Raw genomic sequence first — 19032 nt, 5'->3', positions numbered from 1 at the left:
ACTGAGAATGGAGATTCGAGAGATGCTGAAAAGTGAGGTAGAGTGCCAACTCCCCCCTGTTTAGACCTTGTAGAAGCAGAAAGCAGTGTAGAAGCTCGCCGCCTCCAACTCCTCTGGTGAAACAAGGAGACGTCCACCGCCGCGTTCCCGAACCCCCATTCTCTCGCTCAAAGGGCCCAAGGTCTCGTCATCCTTCTCCGCGTCCCAAATCTCCATAAAGGTCTTGTGGTACTGCAACTCAAGGTTGTAGTCTTCAGCAAGAGCTCTGAGGACTTCCCACGGCACAACATACTCGGGGACCTCTTCGACAGCTTCATCGAGGAAGAAGTTGTACTTCCAACCGAATGCCGGGCGGAAGACGCCATCTGCAGGTGTCTTGCCCGGGAATCGGACTCGATAAATGGAATTGCCCCACTCTGCCGACTGGTCTGCCTCGCCATCTTCCAATTCGCCTTCCTCTGCTTCTTGCGGCGGTTCCTCTGCGGCCTTCTTCTTTTTCTCTTCCTGTTGCTCATTGAACTTGCGAACGTGGTCACCAAGGACGTCAGAGTTGGGGATACAACCGATCAAGCGACCTCCCTTCTTCAATGAGCCTGCCACGTTGCGCAGCATGGTCCGAGCCTTCTGCTCCGTCTCGAAGGCATAGTGCATGCAAAACATCATGCTCACCACGTCGAATCCTCGTCGGCTGAGAGGACTGGTGTCGAATCCGACTTGTCTGATGATCTCAACGTCCTCAATATTCTCGCCGTAGCAGTCCTTGACCTGGAAGCGTGCCTCGAAAAGCCGAGGAGGTGGCCGTCTGTATCCTCCTCTACCGCCCCTGCCACCGCCTCCGCGGCTACCCATCTGGCGGTAACGCTCTCGAGCCTGGTCGATGCTGATATCCGCAGGATCGAGACCGACGTAGAGCTCTACTGATTGAGGTGCTTGCTGCCATTTGCCAAGGTCACCTCCCTTTCCACAACCGACGTCAAGCACGAGTAACTCCTTTGCGCCCGGCTCACGAGAGCCCGGGGTGTAGTCTTCATCTGGCGAGAACTTCTGAATGATGCAACTCTTAATCCAGTTGTTGAAGGCGCGCAGGCCCTTGATCTTGCTGTCGGTTCGTCTCCAGTCCCTACCGCGCTCTGGTACACTGTTGTAATGCTGCGTGACGACATCGTTGTTGGTGCCGCGCTGACGCTCAGCTGCAGCGTGGGCCGCAGCTTCCAACTCCTTCTCCCTGTCGAGTGCTCTCTGGCGGATGGCCTCTCTTTCAGACTCGGATATGCGAGCTCGGGCACCCGGTCGCTTCTGCTTGCGAGGCTGTTCGGAGGGAGAGACGGCTCGGCGCTTAGCGGGCTGAAGCTCCTTCGCATTGTAGGGTTGGGGAAGTTCATCGGTTCCATCCTCGCGCTTGTTGCCTCTTCGCGAGGAATTGCCGTTTCTCGAGGGCGATTGTGATCTTTTGCGTTTCTTCGCGTCGTATGAATGAGACTCTCGCTCGTACGAATCGTCGTCGTCGTAGCCCGCCATTGTCTCGAATCAGACGTGAGAATTCTTTGTTTGTAAAGGCAAATATTCTCGTCTCCCGGGGGGATTGCAGGCTGTTGTGTTTGTTTCCAGAATTTGATTGTGAAAGTACGGGTGTGAGAAAGTTGATGCGAACTGTTGGAGAGGAACAGAAGCTGCTGTTGCGAAGCGTCGCAAGAGGTAGGGGGAGTATACTGGGGTACCTGCTGAGGAAGGTAAAACCCACCTATGGATTCATTAAAGGTACGGAAGGTGTGGTGTTAGAAACGAACGCTCTTTCTCAGTCTGGACCCAAAGAACAATATTCATGATTACTATGCTGTCTCCTCATATATGCTGCTTATGTTTGGATATAGCCAACTTGACATCTTGGAAATATTTTGAACGCAATTCGGCATTTCAACTAAGTAGGTAGGCGCAGTGCGGGCTGTCTCGTGCTTGCAGGCAGGTCCGGTACGTGTCGCACTGCAGCCTTGCTGGCTTGACTAAGCTCACCCCCGGCAGCAGACCAATCACGTCAGCCTCTGGCCAGACGCTTGCGGGTTGCAGGGGGCTTTCCTGAGCTCCCAGCTCCAAACACCACCATACAACGACATCACTCTTGCTCACCCAGTAACCCATCCCGCAGCCTCAACCTCTTTGATTTCTCCCCTCCTCAGCAACCGACCACGACCCTTTCCAGACGCCTTCGTACAATCAACCGCCAAGATGGGCTCAGAACCCCAGTACGCAAAGTACCCTCTCCTTCCTCTCGCCCAGCATGTCTTCGCCCTCACAAACGCCTACGCATCCCGGCCATCTCAACAATCCGCTGCGAAAGCTCTCAATGATGCCATCACCGAGCACAAGATGGCACCGCTCTACCGGTACCTCGCACACCCCCTTGAGGGTATTCTGAACCAAGTTGGCGAGGGTGGCAGTCAGACCCCCGGCAAGCCGCTGAGTCGGAAGTCGAGTCTGGCGGGCATGATTGCCACCAAGACCACCCCCACCGCAGTCAACCTACCCTGGGATGAGGCCAGGTACCAAGAGCTGAAGGCCGACAACGACAAGGAGTTGGAAGAGTTCCAAAAGGAAGAGGATGAGGCCGTTGAGAAGGCTGGCGAGACGGAGATCCAGGCCGCGCGGGGCAAGCGCGCGGAGTTCTGGGCCAGAGTCGGTGACAAGGTGCGATTGGAAGGACTATCAACTCACCAAGGAAACCCTGACTGACCCCTTTGACAGGACCGGGCGATCGCCGCATACGAAGACGTTTTCGAGAAGACCGGCATCCTGGGCACCAAGATCGACTTGGTTCTCGCAATAATCCGCATGGGGCTCTTCTACGGCGACAAGCTTCTTGTCAAGAAGCATGTTGAACGCGCAAAGACCCTGGTTGAGTCCGGTGGTGACTGGGATCGTCGCAACCGTCTCAAGGCGTACGAGGGCATCTACCTCTTGACCGTCCGGTCATACAACTTGGCCGCCCCGCTCCTGCTCGACAGCTTGTCCACCTTCACCAGCTACGAACTCTGCACCTACTCCTCCCTCGTCGTCTACTCCGTTCTCGCCGGATCTGTGTCCCTGAAGCGTGTCGACTTCAAGAGCAAGGTTGTCGACGCCCCCGAGATCAAGGCCATTCTGGGTGATGGAGAGGACAAGCTCCTCGCTCTGTCTGGTGCCCTCAGCGCCGGTCCCGGTGCCGACGACGCCATGCACGACGCACCGCCCGCCGCTGCCAAGACGGCGGTGAACCTGACGACTCTCGGAACAAGCACCGACCAGCCCGAGGCCGAGATGGCTATCGACTTCTCGCCTTTGGCTCAACTTGTCTCCAGCCTGTACAACGGCCAGTACAAGTACTTCTTCCAGGCTCTCGCCCAGGTTGAGGAGTCGTTCCTCACTCAGGACCGCTACCTCCACGAGCACAAGAACTGGTTCATCCGTGAGATGCGTCTGCGCGCCTACCAGCAGCTCCTCCAGAGCTACCGTGTGGTTGGCCTGGAGACAATGGCGACCGACTTTGGCGTCACTGTTGACTTCCTGGACCGGTATGTTTCTCTCCCTTTCAGCTGCATCGGTCAGATCAGACATCTAACTTCATCTCCAGTGATCTCGCCAAGTTCATCGCAGCGGGCCGCATCCCCTGCACAATCGACCGCGTCAGCGGCAAGGGCGTCATCGAGACCAACCGCCCCGACGACAAGAACAAGCAGTACCAGGACGTCGTCCGCCAGGGCGATCAGCTTATCACCAAGCTCCAGAAGTACGGCCAGGCTGTGCGTTTGAGAGGAAGCGAGCGGGCATAATCAGCCAAAGAGCGAGGCGACTGGAAGAATGACGGAGAGCTTTTTACCACAATGCTTTTACAATCGTGTGTCCTTTAGTCAGGCTTGGGACTTTGAAAGGCGCGAGCTAGAAACGGCAGGCGGCGAATAGAAACCGGGGATTGGGGCAAGCAAATGTGTGCTACTACAATAACTCTCTGTATGATACCTGCGGATTAGACAAGCCAATTTGAGAAATCTTGGCTTGACCGAGGCCCGCATGAGATGACTGTGAAAGGTCTGGATGCAGAATTGATGGGAGCGGAATCTTTCTATTCTCGCAAGCTATGCTCATAAAGTGTCGCCAACACCTGCCAAATCCCAGAGATCTTGCTAAAACAAACGAGATATCTACTCTACGCCTCGTACGTGCTCATCGATATCTGCTTTTATCCGCCCTGGATACGTGGTTCCGGAAAAAGACTACGCAAATTCGTTCGTTTCATACCTAGGTATTCCTAGCCGCGCTATCATCCAACGCGACAGGCCTCCTCGCACCTTCAAGGTCCCCGCACAAGAAAAATCGACTAGATGCTACACCTAACTCGCTTACCGGTACTTCTCAATGAAGTCCTTGTGGAAGTTGATGATGCGGCCGACCCAGTCGGTGCCGGGGGCGAGGAAAGTAGTGCGGAAGTGCAGGGTGCCCTCCTTCTGACCGAACCCGCTGCCGGGAACGACGCAGACGCCGGTGGCCTCGAGCATGCGCATGCAGTAGAACTCGTCGGCGGTGCGGCCCTCCTTCTGGGCAGCCTCGGTGGCCTTTGCGGGAAGCTTGATAGTGGGGAAGAGGTACATGGAGCCCTGGGGCGCGCCGCACTCGACGCCCTCCATCTGGTCAAAGGCCTTGTGGAGGGCGGTGGCGCGCTCCTTGAGGCCGTTGAAGATGCCGTCGTACTCCTTCTTGTACAGCTCGTAGCTCGGCTCGCCCTCCTTGGGGGGGTTGACCATGAGCTCGACGATGCACTGGCCGATGACGGGAGCGCAGAGGGTGATGGAGACGAACTTGTAAATGTTGGCCTCGACCTCGGGGTCGAAGTTGACGAGCTCGAAGTAGCCGCCGCGGTGACCGCACTCGCCAACCATACCCTTGGAGATGGAGTGCAGGGAAGCGAGTTCGACACCGTCGTACTTGCCAGGGGTCTCCTTCTGCAGCTTGCGCAGAACGCTCTTGAAGGAGTGGAACTTGCCAACGAAGACGTTGGTCTGGTAGACTTCGTCAGCCATCACCACAAGCTGCTTCTCCGCAGCGTAGTCGTAGACGGCGCGAATGTCATCCTCGGACAGGGAGGCACCGGTTGGGTTGCCGGGGTTGATAATGACAATAGCGCGGACATCGGTGCCTTCGGAGGTGGCCTTCTCGTAGGCAGCCTTGATGGTGTTCAGGTCGGTACCCCAGCCAGCGGCCTCGTCCAGGTAGTAGGGAACGCAGGTGGCGTTGAGAACTGATAGCGTTGCGGTGTAGAGAGGGTATTGAGGAATGGGCACAAGAACACCGCTTTGAGCGTTCTGGGCGATGATGTGAAGAAGGGTGTTGACTCCGGAAGAGGCACCGCCAGAGAGGTAAATGTGGGCGGGATCGGCGGGGAATCCGTCGCGGCCTGCAGAGATCTTTGTCAGTTTTCACACTCGGCCCAAGGTGAAGGCAGATAAGGACATACGCTCAATAAACTTTGCAATACTCTCCTTAATAGCGGGAACACCAGCACTGGCACTGTAGGCGCCAACAGAGCCGACCTTGCTCAAGAGGAACTTGGCGCGAGCGATGGCATCGCTCTTGTATCCGAGCTGGTTCTGCAAAACATCCTCGTGCTCAAGAAGCAGGGGGTTCTCGAGAAGACTGACAACCTGGCGGAAGAAGGTGATGGGCTTCTGGTCGAGCTGCTGGGGGTTGCCGATGTTGGCCGAGATAACGGCGTCAAAGGGGAGGTCCTTGTCGCCCTTGGACAGCTTCGCTCGGTATTCCTCCGACTTCACGGCCAACTCGCCGCGAACGGCGTACTCGGCAGCAACAACATGCTGGTTGATGTTGTGCACATTCAGCCGACGGCTCGATGTGGTAGACATGGTTCGATGGTGGGGTGACGAACGGCTGTTGCTGCTGCTGAAGAAAAGTTGCCTCTGAGATGGCGGGGTATTGGAGAGGAAGATCTTAGGGGACCGCGGGGTATCTGTGCAAGAGTCATATAAAAGTTAGTAAAAGGGCTTCTGCCGCGCAACAGTGGAGATCAAGGTAGAAAAACACCTGGACTCGGATCGATAACACGGGGAAGAGCCGAGCAAAGAAGAAAAGGAGTTGGAAATGCTGAGATAAAAGGCAAGAAGGATGAGTCTCAAGAAAACCCTGAAAACGTACGCAGCCACCTCAAGTGCTATTTATTTAGCTCTTCGTCAACGAAGGGCAATCGACAAGCAACCAAGTCTCGGACGCGGGGGCCGTTACAACAGTGCGCAATGTTTAATTGATGGATTAAACGGACAGAGGGAAGAAAAAGACGGCAAAGTTGACAGGAAATCAGCGCATCTTCTTCCTGTCATCGTCCGATGCAGAAGCTCTTATTCAATAACTCTGACAGTCGCCAGCCTACTTAGGCTGGTACTGTGACCTCGGGGGCACGAGACATGACCCTGCGTGGCATCGTTTCTGTGCTGCCGCGGGATGGCTTCCATGACGGGCTGTGTTCGCCCCCTCCAGTGCGGGACGCCAGCCGAGCACTTGCTGGTGAGTCGTAGACGAAGACGTGGATCAGACCCGGTCGTGTTTGGCGCGGGTTTGCCTCAAAGGCCTGTGTCCGAAACCGGTGACGGCAGGACAAGGGGGAAGCCGGTCAGCGCGCCCAGAGGCTAGAGCTTCTACGGATTCTCCCGCCAGGGTATTTCCGAGTCCTCGACGCCGTGATGAAAAAACTCCAATTGCCTATGCCGCGGGAGAATGGAAAGTGTGGGGGTCCACGTGGGAGTAAAGCGCGCTTGATCGAATTTGAGAGCAAAATGATCAAGTGCCTTGTCCGTTTGTTCGGTGAAGGATGGCGAATAAAGAGACGTGGCGTACGGTGTAAGCTGGCGAGTGAAAACAGGTGGGGGAGGAAATCGTAAGGTAGCTTGGACGGGAGCTGTCCCGTTTGAGCGGTGCTGAACAAGAGAGCTTGGGACAGCTTCGAGCTGCACCAACCTTCCACTTTCAACGATACAGGAATAGTTTTTGGTTTGTGAACAGGGCTGGGAACAAACACCCAGGCGAAGCAAACAGAATTTGTTGAAGCTGTTGGGAGCAAAATTCGCCCAGCATTGCGACGTACCATTTGATCTGCCTACGCTGCTCATCAATCGCACTTGGCTCGCGGCAGCCTGACTCTTCGGTGCTCCCAGCGACCTGGCCGCAGTGCAAGCCACTCTGTTCGCCGCCATCGTCGAACGTATTGTGCTGATCGGCTAGCGTATCAAATGTAGTGTTTCGTAGAGAAAATCGCTGCTTCGGTATACGGTGTATTCGGTGAGTCGGTTGGTATTCTCCGTTACTGGAAATGCGAGACTCGAAAGGTGTCGAAGAAAGAGAATTCCACGACGAAACGCCGTCTGCTCTCGGCGGTATGGAGGCGGTTCCGGATCGTCAAGTACGTATCCCGTTTAGCTGAGAATGCGAAAAAAGGAAAGCAGTCGATCGACGGCGAAATGAAAGTCTCAGAACCACGACTCGGGAAAGTGCACGCCTACCTGAACCACCACTCTCCATGAAAGCAGGCAGCACAGGAACAGAATGGGATGTCCTTTCCTCTTTATTTGTCTACCTATCCTGCCTGCTCACGCCAACTATTACGCCCTGCCCACCCTCCTCCTCACCATCCTGCCGCTGCTACTGCTGCTTTCTCCGGCCACGGCCACGGCCCTGCCCATCTGTTGAGAAACGCGACCCGAGCTGCGAGATAACCACTTTGCCCACACCCCTTCAAAGCCCGGCGTCGGCGGGCGAACCACCACTCGGGGGAGTCGGGTGTGGCTAGATATTCGCGATTAAACTGCGGGCTCGTCCTCAAGAAAAAGGGCCGCGTGCAGGGAACGGCGCGCAAAGAAAAAGAAGAATCCCACCTAAGCTCCAGCAGCCCAAACCCAGAATGTCGTAGACCATCACCGTCCGAACATGGGAAAAGGCATCGTTGGCGGTGACGCTTCGTGCCCAGGTCCCTGCAAGCTCTAAAAACGTTGCTGGGCCCCCAACGGGGATAGAGCTATTGACCGAGAAAGGACCCTGAACGAGATCCACCAACCAACATCTCAGTTGCTCGGATTACGATCTCATAGACTTCTGACCGCGCAGCTTGACCGCTGGAGGCTGGCATAAGCCGAGCTGCAGTTCCATGCTACGGATACTCACGTTGCAAGGTGCTACAGTCCCTCAATCGGCCATGGTTTATTTAGCCCCTCTTTGCTTGGCTTCTTTCCAAGATGTATCACTTGACTAACATCACGTCGCAAAGTTCCTATTGATAGATATTCAAGGAGAAGTGAGTGAGACTAGTTTATCCACTGACAGGCGATCGAATGGGTGTCTCCCTGCCAGCTGGCACCATCTGGTGAGATCGAGCGATGCTGGAGTACACGTCCACTACACCGAAATCTCACCGACACACAGATCTCGGTGAACGGCCCTTTTTCCGCCGACAGTCTCTCACCACCCGCAAAATTCCAGTCTCCATACTGCGAAGCTATCCCGTCCACCCGTGTCCAAGCCTCAAGCTATCCAACGCGAGCGGCGCAAACTCCCCTTCAAGATGGCCAAGAAAGGTATGCAACCCCGCTGAACTTCATTCAAGCGCATTGCCTGCTTTCCTTCAAATCACCAAGCTAATTGATTGTGTCCAACAGCAAAGTCCCGTGTCATGATCGTCCGGCTCTTGTCCATGGCCGCGACTGGTTACTTCTACACTGTCAAGCGTCTCCGAACAGCAACACCCATGAGCTTGCTGAAATACGACCCAATCAGTATGCTGACCCCTTACTCCTCGGTTCGACACACGTGGTACTTGTCTCCATGGCGAGCGCCAATCGATACGTACCATGAGATGGAGATGGGGATAACAGTGCTAACGTATTCACAGTTCGGCGAAAGGTGCTTTTCTTGGAGCAGAAGAAGAAGGGGAAATGAGCCCGCGCACTCTCGAAATACCAATACCATATGTAACAACACTGATATCACCATAAACGGCGTTCACGGCGGCATACGATTGGGGCTCGAAGACCACATGGATGAACTGTACATCATCAACCTGCAGTCCCTCAGGCCTATCGTCAGGGACAAGGCATTGGCACGTTGGACTGTGCCCCAGAGGCGGAAAGAAAGCGAAGGCTTCGATGGCCGCGACCTAGTTGTATATTCTATCAAAAGAGAACAAGCCTTGCGTAAATGCAATATTCCTCTGCATGATTCCACCCATATAAATATTCAGTCCACGTCCAAGAAAACCGACCTCGATGGATGTTGCTAAAGCTGCGGACTCTCCCTTAACGTGTGCCCTCATTCGGCTTGGAAGCGCTTGGGAAGAAATGGTGGGAAACTTGATCATCATCCACGGTTACCGGAGCCACCCTATTGCCGTCTCTTTGGTTGCGCTCCGGTGGTTCAGCCCGGAGACAGTCCTCATTATTGCTTCCCGCGGCCTGTGAAGTCTCCTGGTTGTCTTCATTCTCGGCGAAGCATGGTTTGGACCGTTTCGAGCCTCGAGACCATTGCTGGGCGTTGCTAGATCTTTTGGTTCCGCGCTGCTCCGACAAGCTCGCTGGTCGGTCAAGTCTTTCCCATTCGTTAGGGTTGGTCAAATCGCCGAGGTTTGCCTCGCGGTTGCCCACAAGGCTGTTCTTGACACCCAAGATGGCCTCCTGACTGGACTTGGGGGCACTTTGCACGGGTCGGTTGTACGAAGAGTGTCCAGCATGGCGCGCGACCATGGTATCGTTACTTCCTTTCGATGCTTTTGCAACCGGAGTTCTCTGGGGGCGGAGGATCGATCTTATTTTGGATCCCTGAACGGCTACCTCCATTCGCTGCGACTTCTCCTGCTCGACTGATGGCGCAGGCATCTCATCTTCCGACTCTTCAACAGGACTGCGAAAAACCGTTCGTTTGCTGGCTCGGATCAGCGGCATGTCAGAGGAGCTCGGCTGAAAGTCGTTCAGAGGATCATAAAGATCTTGCTGCAGCAACACAGGAAGCATTGGTTCCGGCAGCACAAGACTATCAGGGATCAGAATATCGTCGTTTCCCGTGGCATCTTGTCTGTCGAGTGTTTTTGCGAAGTCCTTGCTGACCGCCGCGTATGCCTTGCCATTTGACCTGAGCTGCTTGACTTCTTCCTTCAGTATTTGGAGCTGGGCAAGCTGTTCGGCTACCTGATCAAGCTGGCCGTTGTTAGCAGCCGAGACCTGCGTATCGCGAAGCTTGAGTGTGAGATTGGTGACTCTTTGATGAGCATTCTCCAACTCCTTTTCGAGTTTCGATGCTCTAGTAACACTGTCCAAGGCCTTGAGGCGTTCAACCTCCGTCTCGGCCATTGCCAACTGTTGCTGAGCCCGGTGCAGAGATTCTTCCGAGCTCTTCAGCCGTGTTTGGGTTTCTTTATCTTCCTCGGACCTTTCTGCGAGATTCTTCTCCGTCTCTTCGGCTAGCTGTCGTTGCAGATGGCCACTTTCCTCGGCAATCCGTAACTTCTCCTGAAGCTCTCGGATCTTGGTCTCGTGCCCTTGTCGTTGGAGCTGAAGCTCAGTCTGCGTCTCTGCGACCTGACAATCCTTGCTTGAGAGGCTTTGCTGTAACTCTCGGAGCCTTTCTTCCATGATTGTTGCCCTCTTTGATGCCAACTCTGCAGAGTCTCTCGCCTCTCGTAGTTTTTGATCAAGTTCAGAAACACAGTTGGACATATCTGCGATTTCAGCATCCTTGGCCAGAAGATCCTGTACAAGTTTGCTGTTCTCGTCCTTTCTCTCCGAAAGTTGTAGCATAAACTGTTCCTGACGATGTTCGCGCTCCGCCTCGATCGATAACGACTGTTTCCAGAGCGTCTCCTGTAGAGTTTGCAGTTTTTCTTCGATGGACTGACCAGTCATAGTGGATTTCAACTCCTCTAAAAGTCTGGACATATGTCAGCTGAGAAGTCAGAATACATCAGCGGGCACCTACTGTGGCATCATTTCCTTTTGAAAGTTCTCTAAAGCTCGCTGAATCTCATCTTCTACGTTGACCTGAGGGGAACATTGCACGTGGCCGGCAATTTCGTCCAACCTGCAAAAGTCAGTCACATACGGACGACACGAGGGCAATTGGAAAGTACCTTCTCATGACCTCGGACGGCACAGCGGGCGCTTCGAGAGAGCGCGCTTGCATATTGCCCACCTCCGAGCAGACTCCAGCCACATTCTCATCGATCTGGCGCAGCAGACCATTCAAGGCACCCACGTCGAGGAGCTTTCCCTCCAACTTCTTGGCTCTCTGTGCCTCAAAGTCGTAATCTTTCTCAAGATTGTCCAGGGCTGACGTCAAGTCTCTGATCTTTGATGCCGCTTCTCAATGTCAGTTCAGCGACCTTAATCTTCGAATCGAATCTGCTTACCCGCTGCCACTTCCTGCTGGAGAAGTACCTGCTTGTGTTTGGAAATGAGATTCAACTTATCCTGGGCAGCCTGTTTCTCTGCCATGGCCAACTTGAACTTCTCTCCCGCCTCTTGATGCTCCTTTCTCATGCTATTGATGGTGTTTTCGGTGATATCTCTCGAATTTTGCCAGAGTTGTTGGTGTTCTGCAACAGCCTTATTGAGGTGATCCTTGTACGAGCGGCTTTTCTCTTGAAACTTGTCGAGCTTGGAATGTGTGACCTCCAGCTCTTGGTGCAATCTAGTCGCTTCTTTGTCTTGCGTTTCTCTCTCAGCTTGCAGATCGGCCACTTTCCGTTCTAGTTCATGCAGTCGTCCGCCTTGTTGAGCTAGATTCTGGGAGAGCTCGTCCTTCTGATGTTGTAAAAGAGAAAGCTCTGAGTTCGACTGCACCCGGCGGTCGCAGTCTTTCTGATAACGTGCTTGATACTGCTGTAAACGAGTCTCCAGTTCTTCGATCTGCTGCTTCTGGCCCAGGAGACGACTATTCATCTTGTGCTCAACTTCTTTTGAGTAGCTGAGCACTTTGTTGTAGTGAGCCGACATACTTTCGAGTGCTTCATAGTGGCTCTCTGCCGTAACCTGCTGGTTCTCCAAGCCTGAGTTAGCCTTTTCCTGACTCGGTTTGCCGTGTTGTGATTGGCGGTGGGAGTGCTTGCGACGTCGAGAAGTATTTGAAAGACGCGATTTCGTACGTTGCGGAACATCTCTGGCATCTTGGTCGCGCCTGATACGTCGAATTGACTGCTCTCTAGGCGAAGAGTGCTGTCGATTCGACTTGCGAGCAGAACCAGGAGTTTGTTTCTGTGGCATTTCCAAGTCGCCAACTGGAGTAGACGACCGAATCTCAACTGTCTCGTGATGCTGTCTTTGAACTCGGGCTATCTGACGAGGCATCACACGATTATCATCAACGGGTTTGCTAGTTTCGGAGAGGCGTGGTTCCAAGTCTCGATCTGAAACCACACATTGCTGTTGTTCGCCTTCCTTTTCTCCCCGAGAGCTGTGCCGCTGTGAAGGAATACCCCTATCAGTAGCCGTTTGTTCAAGTGCAGGCTGCAGAGTCTCCCGTTGATCGCAGGGAAGAATGGCATCGGCATCAGCAAAGGGTCGAATGCTGCGGTTCTCGATAGCAGAACCATTTATTTTCTGCTCGGCCTGGACAGAGGGGAGTCTCGAGACAGACATTCCAGCTGAATCTCTCTCAGAGCTGGTAGTCATCTGATCTGAGAGGACTCGGCCCTGTAGCTGACCGTGGCTACTCGATTGCTCCGGGTTGACTTCTGCAGCCCTCAAGCGTTGAAAAGGAGTCCCCCTTCGTCCTGGATCACTTCGAGAGATAACAGCTGGCATATTGTTTGCATGGGTGTCGACGTCGTTGTAGTGGTGACTACTATCGTTTATCAAAGCTGGCTGATCCTGGGGCTGGGTAGGTCGTACGTTGCCGGCATCTATCCAGTCCTCTTGAGGCACTGCATCTTGCCGCCCACTGAGGGCACTGAAATTGATGGATCGACGCTGCTGGTGGCCAGAAAACTGATTCGGCTTGTACTTGGGCTGTGGTGCGAAGACGAACGTATCAATCTCCCCAACAAGTTCTGTGTCTTCTTCAGGATGATATGAAGGGTTTCTCCGGTGGCCGCGTGTCTGAGAAACATGATACTGTTCGTTCCCATCATCTTGGATGACGTGCTTGACTTTCGGCTGCGAGATTCTCAGCTGGCTGAGCAATGACGGTTGGGACTCCGCACTTGAGGGAGAGTCTTCGGCCTGGGAACCGTCGTCAGGACAGTGATATGGGCTGCATCCTTTTGAACGGGGGTTGGAACTGAGCCTAGCGTGTCGGAATATGCCACCATTTTCTGACAGAGGGTCGGGGCTGGATTTGTTGGCCATGGTATGGAAGAGGCCAGAGGCCGTAGTAGCTACTACAACCACAAGCTGTGGTCAATATCTAGAGTCTCTGGTCCAAGACAGCAAATTTTAGCAGAGAGCCAATCTGGACGAGGAAAAGTGACGACAACTAGGAGGACTAGGGGAGACAAAAACGGGAGGCAACAGCTCTGTCAGACTCAGCGGGCTATGAGAATTGAAGTTGAGGACGAAACGATCAACACACCACTACCTAACGAGATGGACCTCCAGAACGGGGAGGTATTTCGAAGGTTGCCTGCCGCGCCACAACTGCTGATGGGGTTTTGGTAATCGCAGAGCATACGATTTCATCGTTCCTGTCTGAGACGCAGAAAGAGCTTTCGTCACTTCAGATCAGGAAAGCAATGGCTAAAGGAATGTGGCAACAACCGCCCTCTATCATCGATTGGAAGGAACGACGCTTCTAGAACTGATCAAGGTACCTGCCTTAGCTACCTGCAAACGACCGCTCATGCCTTCCAGATGCGTGTGTCTTTCCTTCCTGTTGATGAACCATGCTGTCAAGATAATGTTTTTTTCTCTGGCAAGTAAGAAAACCCGGTTTATGCCCAGTTTAGTACAGCTTGCGGGTATTAAATGAACTAGACTTTTCGTCTCCAAGACCTTTTCGGCACATAATGAGAACTTCATTTACCGTCTACATATGTCGAAAGCTTCCCATGTCCTACCTGCGTTGGCCCGGAACAGCGGTTGGTGTAAGTTGACAACATGACAAATTGCCTGGGAAGTTTGCCGAATTGATGAAGGGATGGTAGTTAAAAGGCAGTAGCAATACCAATCACTCGATCTTGCTTCAGGCATCCAGATCAGGACGGTAGTAAGTAGTGGAAAACACCAATCTATCAGCACATCTGTATTGAAGTAGCATCGACCCGAGATCCAAAAGAAGTAGAAGAACGTATCGCAGCGAGGACCCTCCTTGGGCAGTCGCCGGTTTCAGGACACTTTCCTGTTATCTCTCCGCGTCAGCAATGGCAGTTTCCGGGACGGCCTTTAACCGTGGCTTCTCTATGCGTTCCATGGCCACTGGGAGAGGAGACCGCTTGATCTCCAGCCGTGCAGGTACAACCTTTCTCTGATACGACCTGCTGACAGGTCACGCCAGCTCCGGCAACAACCTCCCCGCGATGACAAACCGAGAAAGATGCGTAAAGTGATCCGAGAATCAGCCTGGAGGCCAAGGCAGTCGCCCCCAGATTTAGAACTTCCCAAGGAAAAGCCAAGCAATGCCAAAAGGATCTCCACCGAGGAAACGACATGAGTGATAAGCGGGAAGGACAGCAGGCGGCAAGTGATACCTCCAAGGCATCATCGTCGGAATAGAGGTGGCCCGCGCTTGATCGGGGAAAGACCAGAATCTGCTTGTACCACTCGGCTCTCCCGCTTTTTGGTCCTACAACGAACATGTTCTGCTTCTCTTGTCAGCGGGAGGGAAAGAAGTGACGGTGACGAATCGTGCAGATGGCATCGCAGATAGAGCGGGAGGCCATAGGAAAGTATATCTCTCAAGACGCAGGCCATTCGAATCAGCTCCAGATGCGAGCCATCACACCGCAGGATCGTCATGTCAACGGAGAATGCGAGAACCCCTCCCTCATCACACAATTAAGCTCGTCGATATTACATCCACTGCCGGCGACAGTTAACCTCTCAAAAACCGATCTCGAGTGACTGACTCCGGCCGCGCACACATGCAATGCAAATAGGAAATGCAGCTCAAAAGATACACTAACACAATACCTTAGGTAGGATTGTGACGGGACGCAGTTCGACCCCTGCACCTCACCAAATTCGTCCGAGCCGCCCATCCCAGGCTCCCCCCGCTGATTGGCCAACCACATCCCGGCCCCGATGTGAAAGCGCCGTGTGCCGGCGCTTCGAGGTCGCTCAACGCCAATGGGAACGTCGCGAGCCTATTTCGACCGTCCCCTGGGCTCAAACGAGGTCGTCCTCTCTTTTGAAAGTCTTGGGCGTCCCCACGGTCTTGAACAAGGTGCTTCGATACGGTTCCTGCGCCCCGGACGTGGGTCTTTGGACCACACGCACACCTTGGCCGACGTGCTATCGTGCGCGCTCGCAAGTGCCGTGTGTGAAATGCTATGTATGCACTTGCACGGGGGTGTCGTGAGGGCCCTTCGCTTCGTCAGTCACATCACTCTAAGTGGTTGCTCCCTCTGTATGGCTGCTTGCAGATGGGGTGAAAAGGGGAGGGGGACGGAGTCAACGATTGGCGCTGGGCTCCCCCATGTGAGAAAATAATGCTCTGGGCGCTTGAACAATGTAAATAGTGAGTTGGGCCACATTCGTGGCGCCGGGTATCCTTTCGATTTTTGTTCAGCTTCTTTATTCTACCTTACTCATACGATTCTGACGCCGTTTTCTCTCTCTCGTTCGGTTGCCTTCCCACCTTGCCTGGCTGTGCCTCTCCAAGAACTTTTCCAACATCCTTCCAAATCACCGTCTTCACCGTTGCCCCTCTGCGAGTGGCACCTCGACCTCCAACCAAGATGGCGACCACAACCTCCAACTTCTTTCCTCTGGCGACCGAAACCTATTATCCAGACTCTCCTGGAGACGCCAGTTCATCTGGAAATGGTGTCGATACCGAGGCAGGAGCCTCTGGTGACAGCCCTGGGGCCGTCAACCTGTCCCGTGAAGCCATGATTGCCATCATCGTCGTCGTCTCTGTTGTTGGCGCCCTCGGAAGTACGTAACAATCCATGCAAGGAAAACCAAAGCACCAACTCCTTTGAAACCCCCATTCGCTAACCGGGCCCTTACTCGTACAGTTGGCATGGCCGTTCTCTTCTACGTTGCCAAGAAGCGAGAGTGGAAGATCAGAGAGACCATGCGCAAGTCCGCCAGAAAGGTCGTCACCGCTCTCACGCCGCGGAGAACCGAATTCCCCAGATCAGTCAAAGAGTCTTCGTCTCCGCCACGCAGCCACCGCGGGCGCGCGAGGCTTGACGACGTTCCGCCTACGCCCAGACTCCGCCCGGAAGACCTCGAAAAGGGCCTCAAGGAAGCAGAGTCGAAGCGCAAGTTGATGAGGTGGGGCCGGAAGTAGGCGAACGTGAGAGGAAACTCAGGGTATGGGAGGGATGACGGCCGCCAACTGGCTTGGTGCTGGTGTAATGGTTCATTTGCTGAGGCGGTCGAGACTGGATGACTGACGAACTTGGATCTGCGTAGCGTATAGAGTCCTTTTTCTTGTACCATTATTATGCCCTTTGAAAATACATAGCGCTTGTCCTTAAAGTCTTCGGAACGTGTTTGAGCTGGCGCTTCTTCTTGCGTTGTTCTTGTGGTCGCGCGGCCGGGAATCGTCGTGAGTGTCCACAGGGCCTCCGTTCTTCTTCTTCCCTTGGGGAACGAATGTGACCGCCTTTTCGCCGTAGGCATTTCCACGATGCGTCTTGCTGATGCGGCCGGACTTCTGCACCCGGGCGCCCAAAGCAGTGTCGCGCTCCTGGCCCTTCTGGTTGGAAGACGAGATCTTCATCTGGTACTCCTGTGTTGCCTTCTTACCCAGACCCTTGGGGCCCTGATCCACAACAGGCTGGGCAGCAGCGCTGACACCAACCTCGTGAGTATCCTTTGCGGCGACCTTGGTGCTGGGGTTGAGAGCACGGAACTCGTAGGTGGACTCGTCGACGGCGAAGGCGTCGTCCTCGAACATCTTGGCGAAACGATCGTCGCCGAGCAGGCCGGCCTTTTCGTCGACAACCTCTCTGTTCTCCTGTTTCTTGAGAAGCTTGTCGGCAAGCTTCTGGTTGACCTTGACCTTCTTGTTGCCTCTGATTCTGCTGGCGCGCTCCTTTTCGACCTTCTCCTTGATGCGCTTCGTCCTCTCCTCCTCCCAAACGTACGGGTTGGCGATGAGGCGGGCCTGTTCGTAGAGTTTCGACGCAACGAAGTAACCGTGCATGTACGGACGGAGCAGGTTTGTCTTGCCAATGAGGTGCTCCATGCTCAACTGTCTGAGCTCGGGCAGCGTCAAGAACTTGTAGTTGTCGTATGTCTCGGTGCGGACCTCCTCTGCCATCTCTTCGACCATGTTGTCGAGGAAAGAGCACCATCGTGGTGCAGGGCCGAGACTGGGAATGAAGAAGGAGTGTTGAGACTTGCCTTCGTTGGCAGTCAGAAGCATACCGGTATCCTTGCACCAAGCGCTGGTTTCTGATTAGTGAGAATTCAAAGGAAAAAGATTGCAGTCTCGTAACTCACACATCGTTCAGATCCACAATGGGTTCGACTGAAGTCCATGGTGTACCATCCGTCTCGTCCCAAATCTTGATGATCTTCTTATCGGCAGACAAAATCTTCTTTTCTTGAGAAGCTGTTGTCATGTGGATGAGCTTCTTGATCGGGAAGCCGTAGCCTTGGTCCTTGGTCAAGAGAGGGACTGGGCGACGGAGATCGAACAGCTGAACCATGCCCGTCTCGGAACCAGTGGCAATGGACAGTCCCGACGTGCTGAAGTCCAAGGCAGTGATGCCACCCTCTTGGCAGCCTAGACGCGCGACTCTGGACTTGGATCTCGGGTCCCAGAATTCCACCGTGCCAATAGAGGTTCCGAAAGCCGCAAGGCCATGGGAGCCTTCGGCCAATGCCGCAGCGTTGACACTTCCGGCATCAATGCTCCCTTGGAGGCCAGCTCCCTCCTCATCACCGCCGACATCGATCTGGAAAGACTTCATGAACCTGCCAATCTCCAGGTTCAAGCGGAAGACTTCACCCATGCGATCCTGGTCGACTCCTACGGCTGGTACGAGTGCTTCGGTTGACTGCCGATCGTAGAGCAAGTCTCTGCCGTAACGGGGTATGCGAATCTTGTAATGGCAGCCCATCGGGGTGTGAAACTCGAGTTGTCGGTCATCCTGGAGGAGTAGAGTCTTGGAGTAGTCGGAGGAGAGGATCGTCAACTTCTCTGTAAGAGAATTCGTGTGGCGCGCAAACGACAGAGACAGTTGTGGGAGGTTGTGAACGTGAATCTGAGGCTTGTATGTTCCTGCACTGACAGCCCAGTCACCATCCTCACTGACGCGAATGCAGGTGCTGGCTTCCTCGAATTCGAAATCTTGGAGAAGCTCGACTCGGCTCTGGTACTCCGCGTCGTTCTTGAGCGATCGCTTTCTTCGTCTGGCCAGCCAATCCGGCAGAGGTCTGGCAGTCGATGCACCGGAAACGGTGTAGACCGGAATGGTTCCTGGGTTCGTCAACTTCATCGTGTTTGTCGGAGACCGCTGGTGGAAATTGTACGGGCGGGTGCTTCGCGACAATGCGACTAGGTGTGAAGGAATTGCGGCCGAGGGGACTTTTTTTTTTTTCTTGCCCAAAAAGTTCCGATTAGATAAGAGTCCCCGGCTCTGGCTGGTGGGGGGCCCTCACCTTGGCTGGAGCAAGGAAGGTCTCGGTGAGGCGAGGATTAGCTAACTCCTTTCCGACTTCCAAACTGCCCCACTACTTTGCGTTAGCTGCCCAGGGACTTTGGTTGATTTCATTGGTCGAAGCATCACCCGCTGATTCCCAGCAGGACCCTATTAGTGCATTCAGCCGCGTGAATCTGGGCTGTCTGCGTGTCAACGACAGTGCTGGATTTCCGGCGGTTTACCGACCCAACCAGGCTTGAACG

The 19032-nt window shown here is 54.2% G+C and overlaps 10 protein-coding genes across 10 annotated transcripts; 4 read left to right on the top strand and 6 right to left on the bottom strand.

Annotated features, from left to right (window-relative positions):
• Window positions 1–60: 60 nt before the first annotated feature.
• Window positions 61–1518, bottom strand: CABS01_06767 (mRNA capping enzyme; the record flags this gene model as incomplete). The annotated part of the gene is made up of 1 exon (XM_060540132.1): window positions 61–1518. The coding sequence occupies one exon, from the start codon at window positions 1516–1518 to the stop codon at window positions 61–63; it is 1458 nt and encodes a 485-aa protein (XP_060403816.1).
• A 705-nt stretch (window positions 1519–2223) lies between these two features.
• Window positions 2224–3803, top strand: CABS01_06766 (26S proteasome subunit RPN7; the record flags this gene model as incomplete). The annotated part of the gene is made up of 3 exons (XM_060540131.1): window positions 2224–2682; window positions 2740–3545; window positions 3605–3803. The coding sequence occupies 3 exons, from the start codon at window positions 2224–2226 to the stop codon at window positions 3801–3803; spliced, it is 1464 nt and encodes a 487-aa protein (XP_060403815.1).
• Window positions 3804–4370: 567 nt separating this feature from the next.
• Window positions 4371–5888, bottom strand: CABS01_06765 (aminotransferase class I and II; the record flags this gene model as incomplete). Its single annotated transcript, XM_060540130.1, has 2 exons — window positions 4371–5422; window positions 5483–5888. 2 exons carry the CDS (start codon window positions 5886–5888, stop codon window positions 4371–4373), a joined length of 1458 nt encoding a protein of 485 aa, XP_060403814.1.
• Window positions 5889–7002: 1114 nt separating this feature from the next.
• Window positions 7003–7110, bottom strand: CABS01_06764 (uncharacterized protein; the record flags this gene model as incomplete). Its single annotated transcript, XM_060540129.1, has 1 exon — window positions 7003–7110. The coding sequence occupies one exon, from the start codon at window positions 7108–7110 to the stop codon at window positions 7003–7005; it is 108 nt and encodes a 35-aa protein (XP_060403813.1).
• Window positions 7111–8590: 1480 nt separating this feature from the next.
• Window positions 8591–8964, top strand: CABS01_06763 (ribosomal protein L33; the record flags this gene model as incomplete). The annotated part of the gene is made up of 3 exons (XM_060540128.1): window positions 8591–8603; window positions 8685–8801; window positions 8918–8964. 3 exons carry the CDS (start codon window positions 8591–8593, stop codon window positions 8962–8964), a joined length of 177 nt encoding a protein of 58 aa, XP_060403812.1.
• Window positions 8965–9320: 356 nt separating this feature from the next.
• CABS01_06762 (uncharacterized protein) lies at window positions 9321–13358 on the bottom strand (the record flags this gene model as incomplete). Its single annotated transcript, XM_060540127.1, has 4 exons — window positions 9321–10944; window positions 10993–11094; window positions 11144–11372; window positions 11423–13358. The coding sequence occupies 4 exons, from the start codon at window positions 13356–13358 to the stop codon at window positions 9321–9323; spliced, it is 3891 nt and encodes a 1296-aa protein (XP_060403811.1).
• A 1004-nt stretch (window positions 13359–14362) lies between these two features.
• On the bottom strand, window positions 14363–14803 carry CABS01_06761 (uncharacterized protein; the record flags this gene model as incomplete). Its single annotated transcript, XM_060540126.1, has 1 exon — window positions 14363–14803. One exon carries the CDS (start codon window positions 14801–14803, stop codon window positions 14363–14365), a length of 441 nt encoding a protein of 146 aa, XP_060403810.1.
• A 490-nt stretch (window positions 14804–15293) lies between these two features.
• On the top strand, window positions 15294–15656 carry CABS01_06760 (uncharacterized protein; the record flags this gene model as incomplete). Its single annotated transcript, XM_060540125.1, has 1 exon — window positions 15294–15656. One exon carries the CDS (start codon window positions 15294–15296, stop codon window positions 15654–15656), a length of 363 nt encoding a protein of 120 aa, XP_060403809.1.
• Window positions 15657–15904: 248 nt separating this feature from the next.
• Window positions 15905–16464, top strand: CABS01_06759 (uncharacterized protein; the record flags this gene model as incomplete). Its single annotated transcript, XM_060540124.1, has 2 exons — window positions 15905–16103; window positions 16187–16464. The coding sequence occupies 2 exons, from the start codon at window positions 15905–15907 to the stop codon at window positions 16462–16464; spliced, it is 477 nt and encodes a 158-aa protein (XP_060403808.1).
• Window positions 16465–16650: 186 nt separating this feature from the next.
• CABS01_06758 (uncharacterized protein) lies at window positions 16651–18625 on the bottom strand (the record flags this gene model as incomplete). Its single annotated transcript, XM_060540123.1, has 2 exons — window positions 16651–17569; window positions 17625–18625. 2 exons carry the CDS (start codon window positions 18623–18625, stop codon window positions 16651–16653), a joined length of 1920 nt encoding a protein of 639 aa, XP_060403807.1.
• Window positions 18626–19032: the final 407 nt, after the last annotated feature.

The sequence above is a fragment of the Colletotrichum abscissum genome (genome assembly GCF_030869225.1).
Source record: "Colletotrichum abscissum strain IMI 504890 chromosome Unknown Scaffold_14.1, whole genome shotgun sequence".
Taxonomy (NCBI): Eukaryota; Fungi; Ascomycota; class Sordariomycetes; order Glomerellales; family Glomerellaceae; genus Colletotrichum; species Colletotrichum abscissum.
The sequence above is the reverse complement of the archived record's forward strand: the minus strand, read 5'-3'. Positions and strand labels throughout refer to the sequence as shown.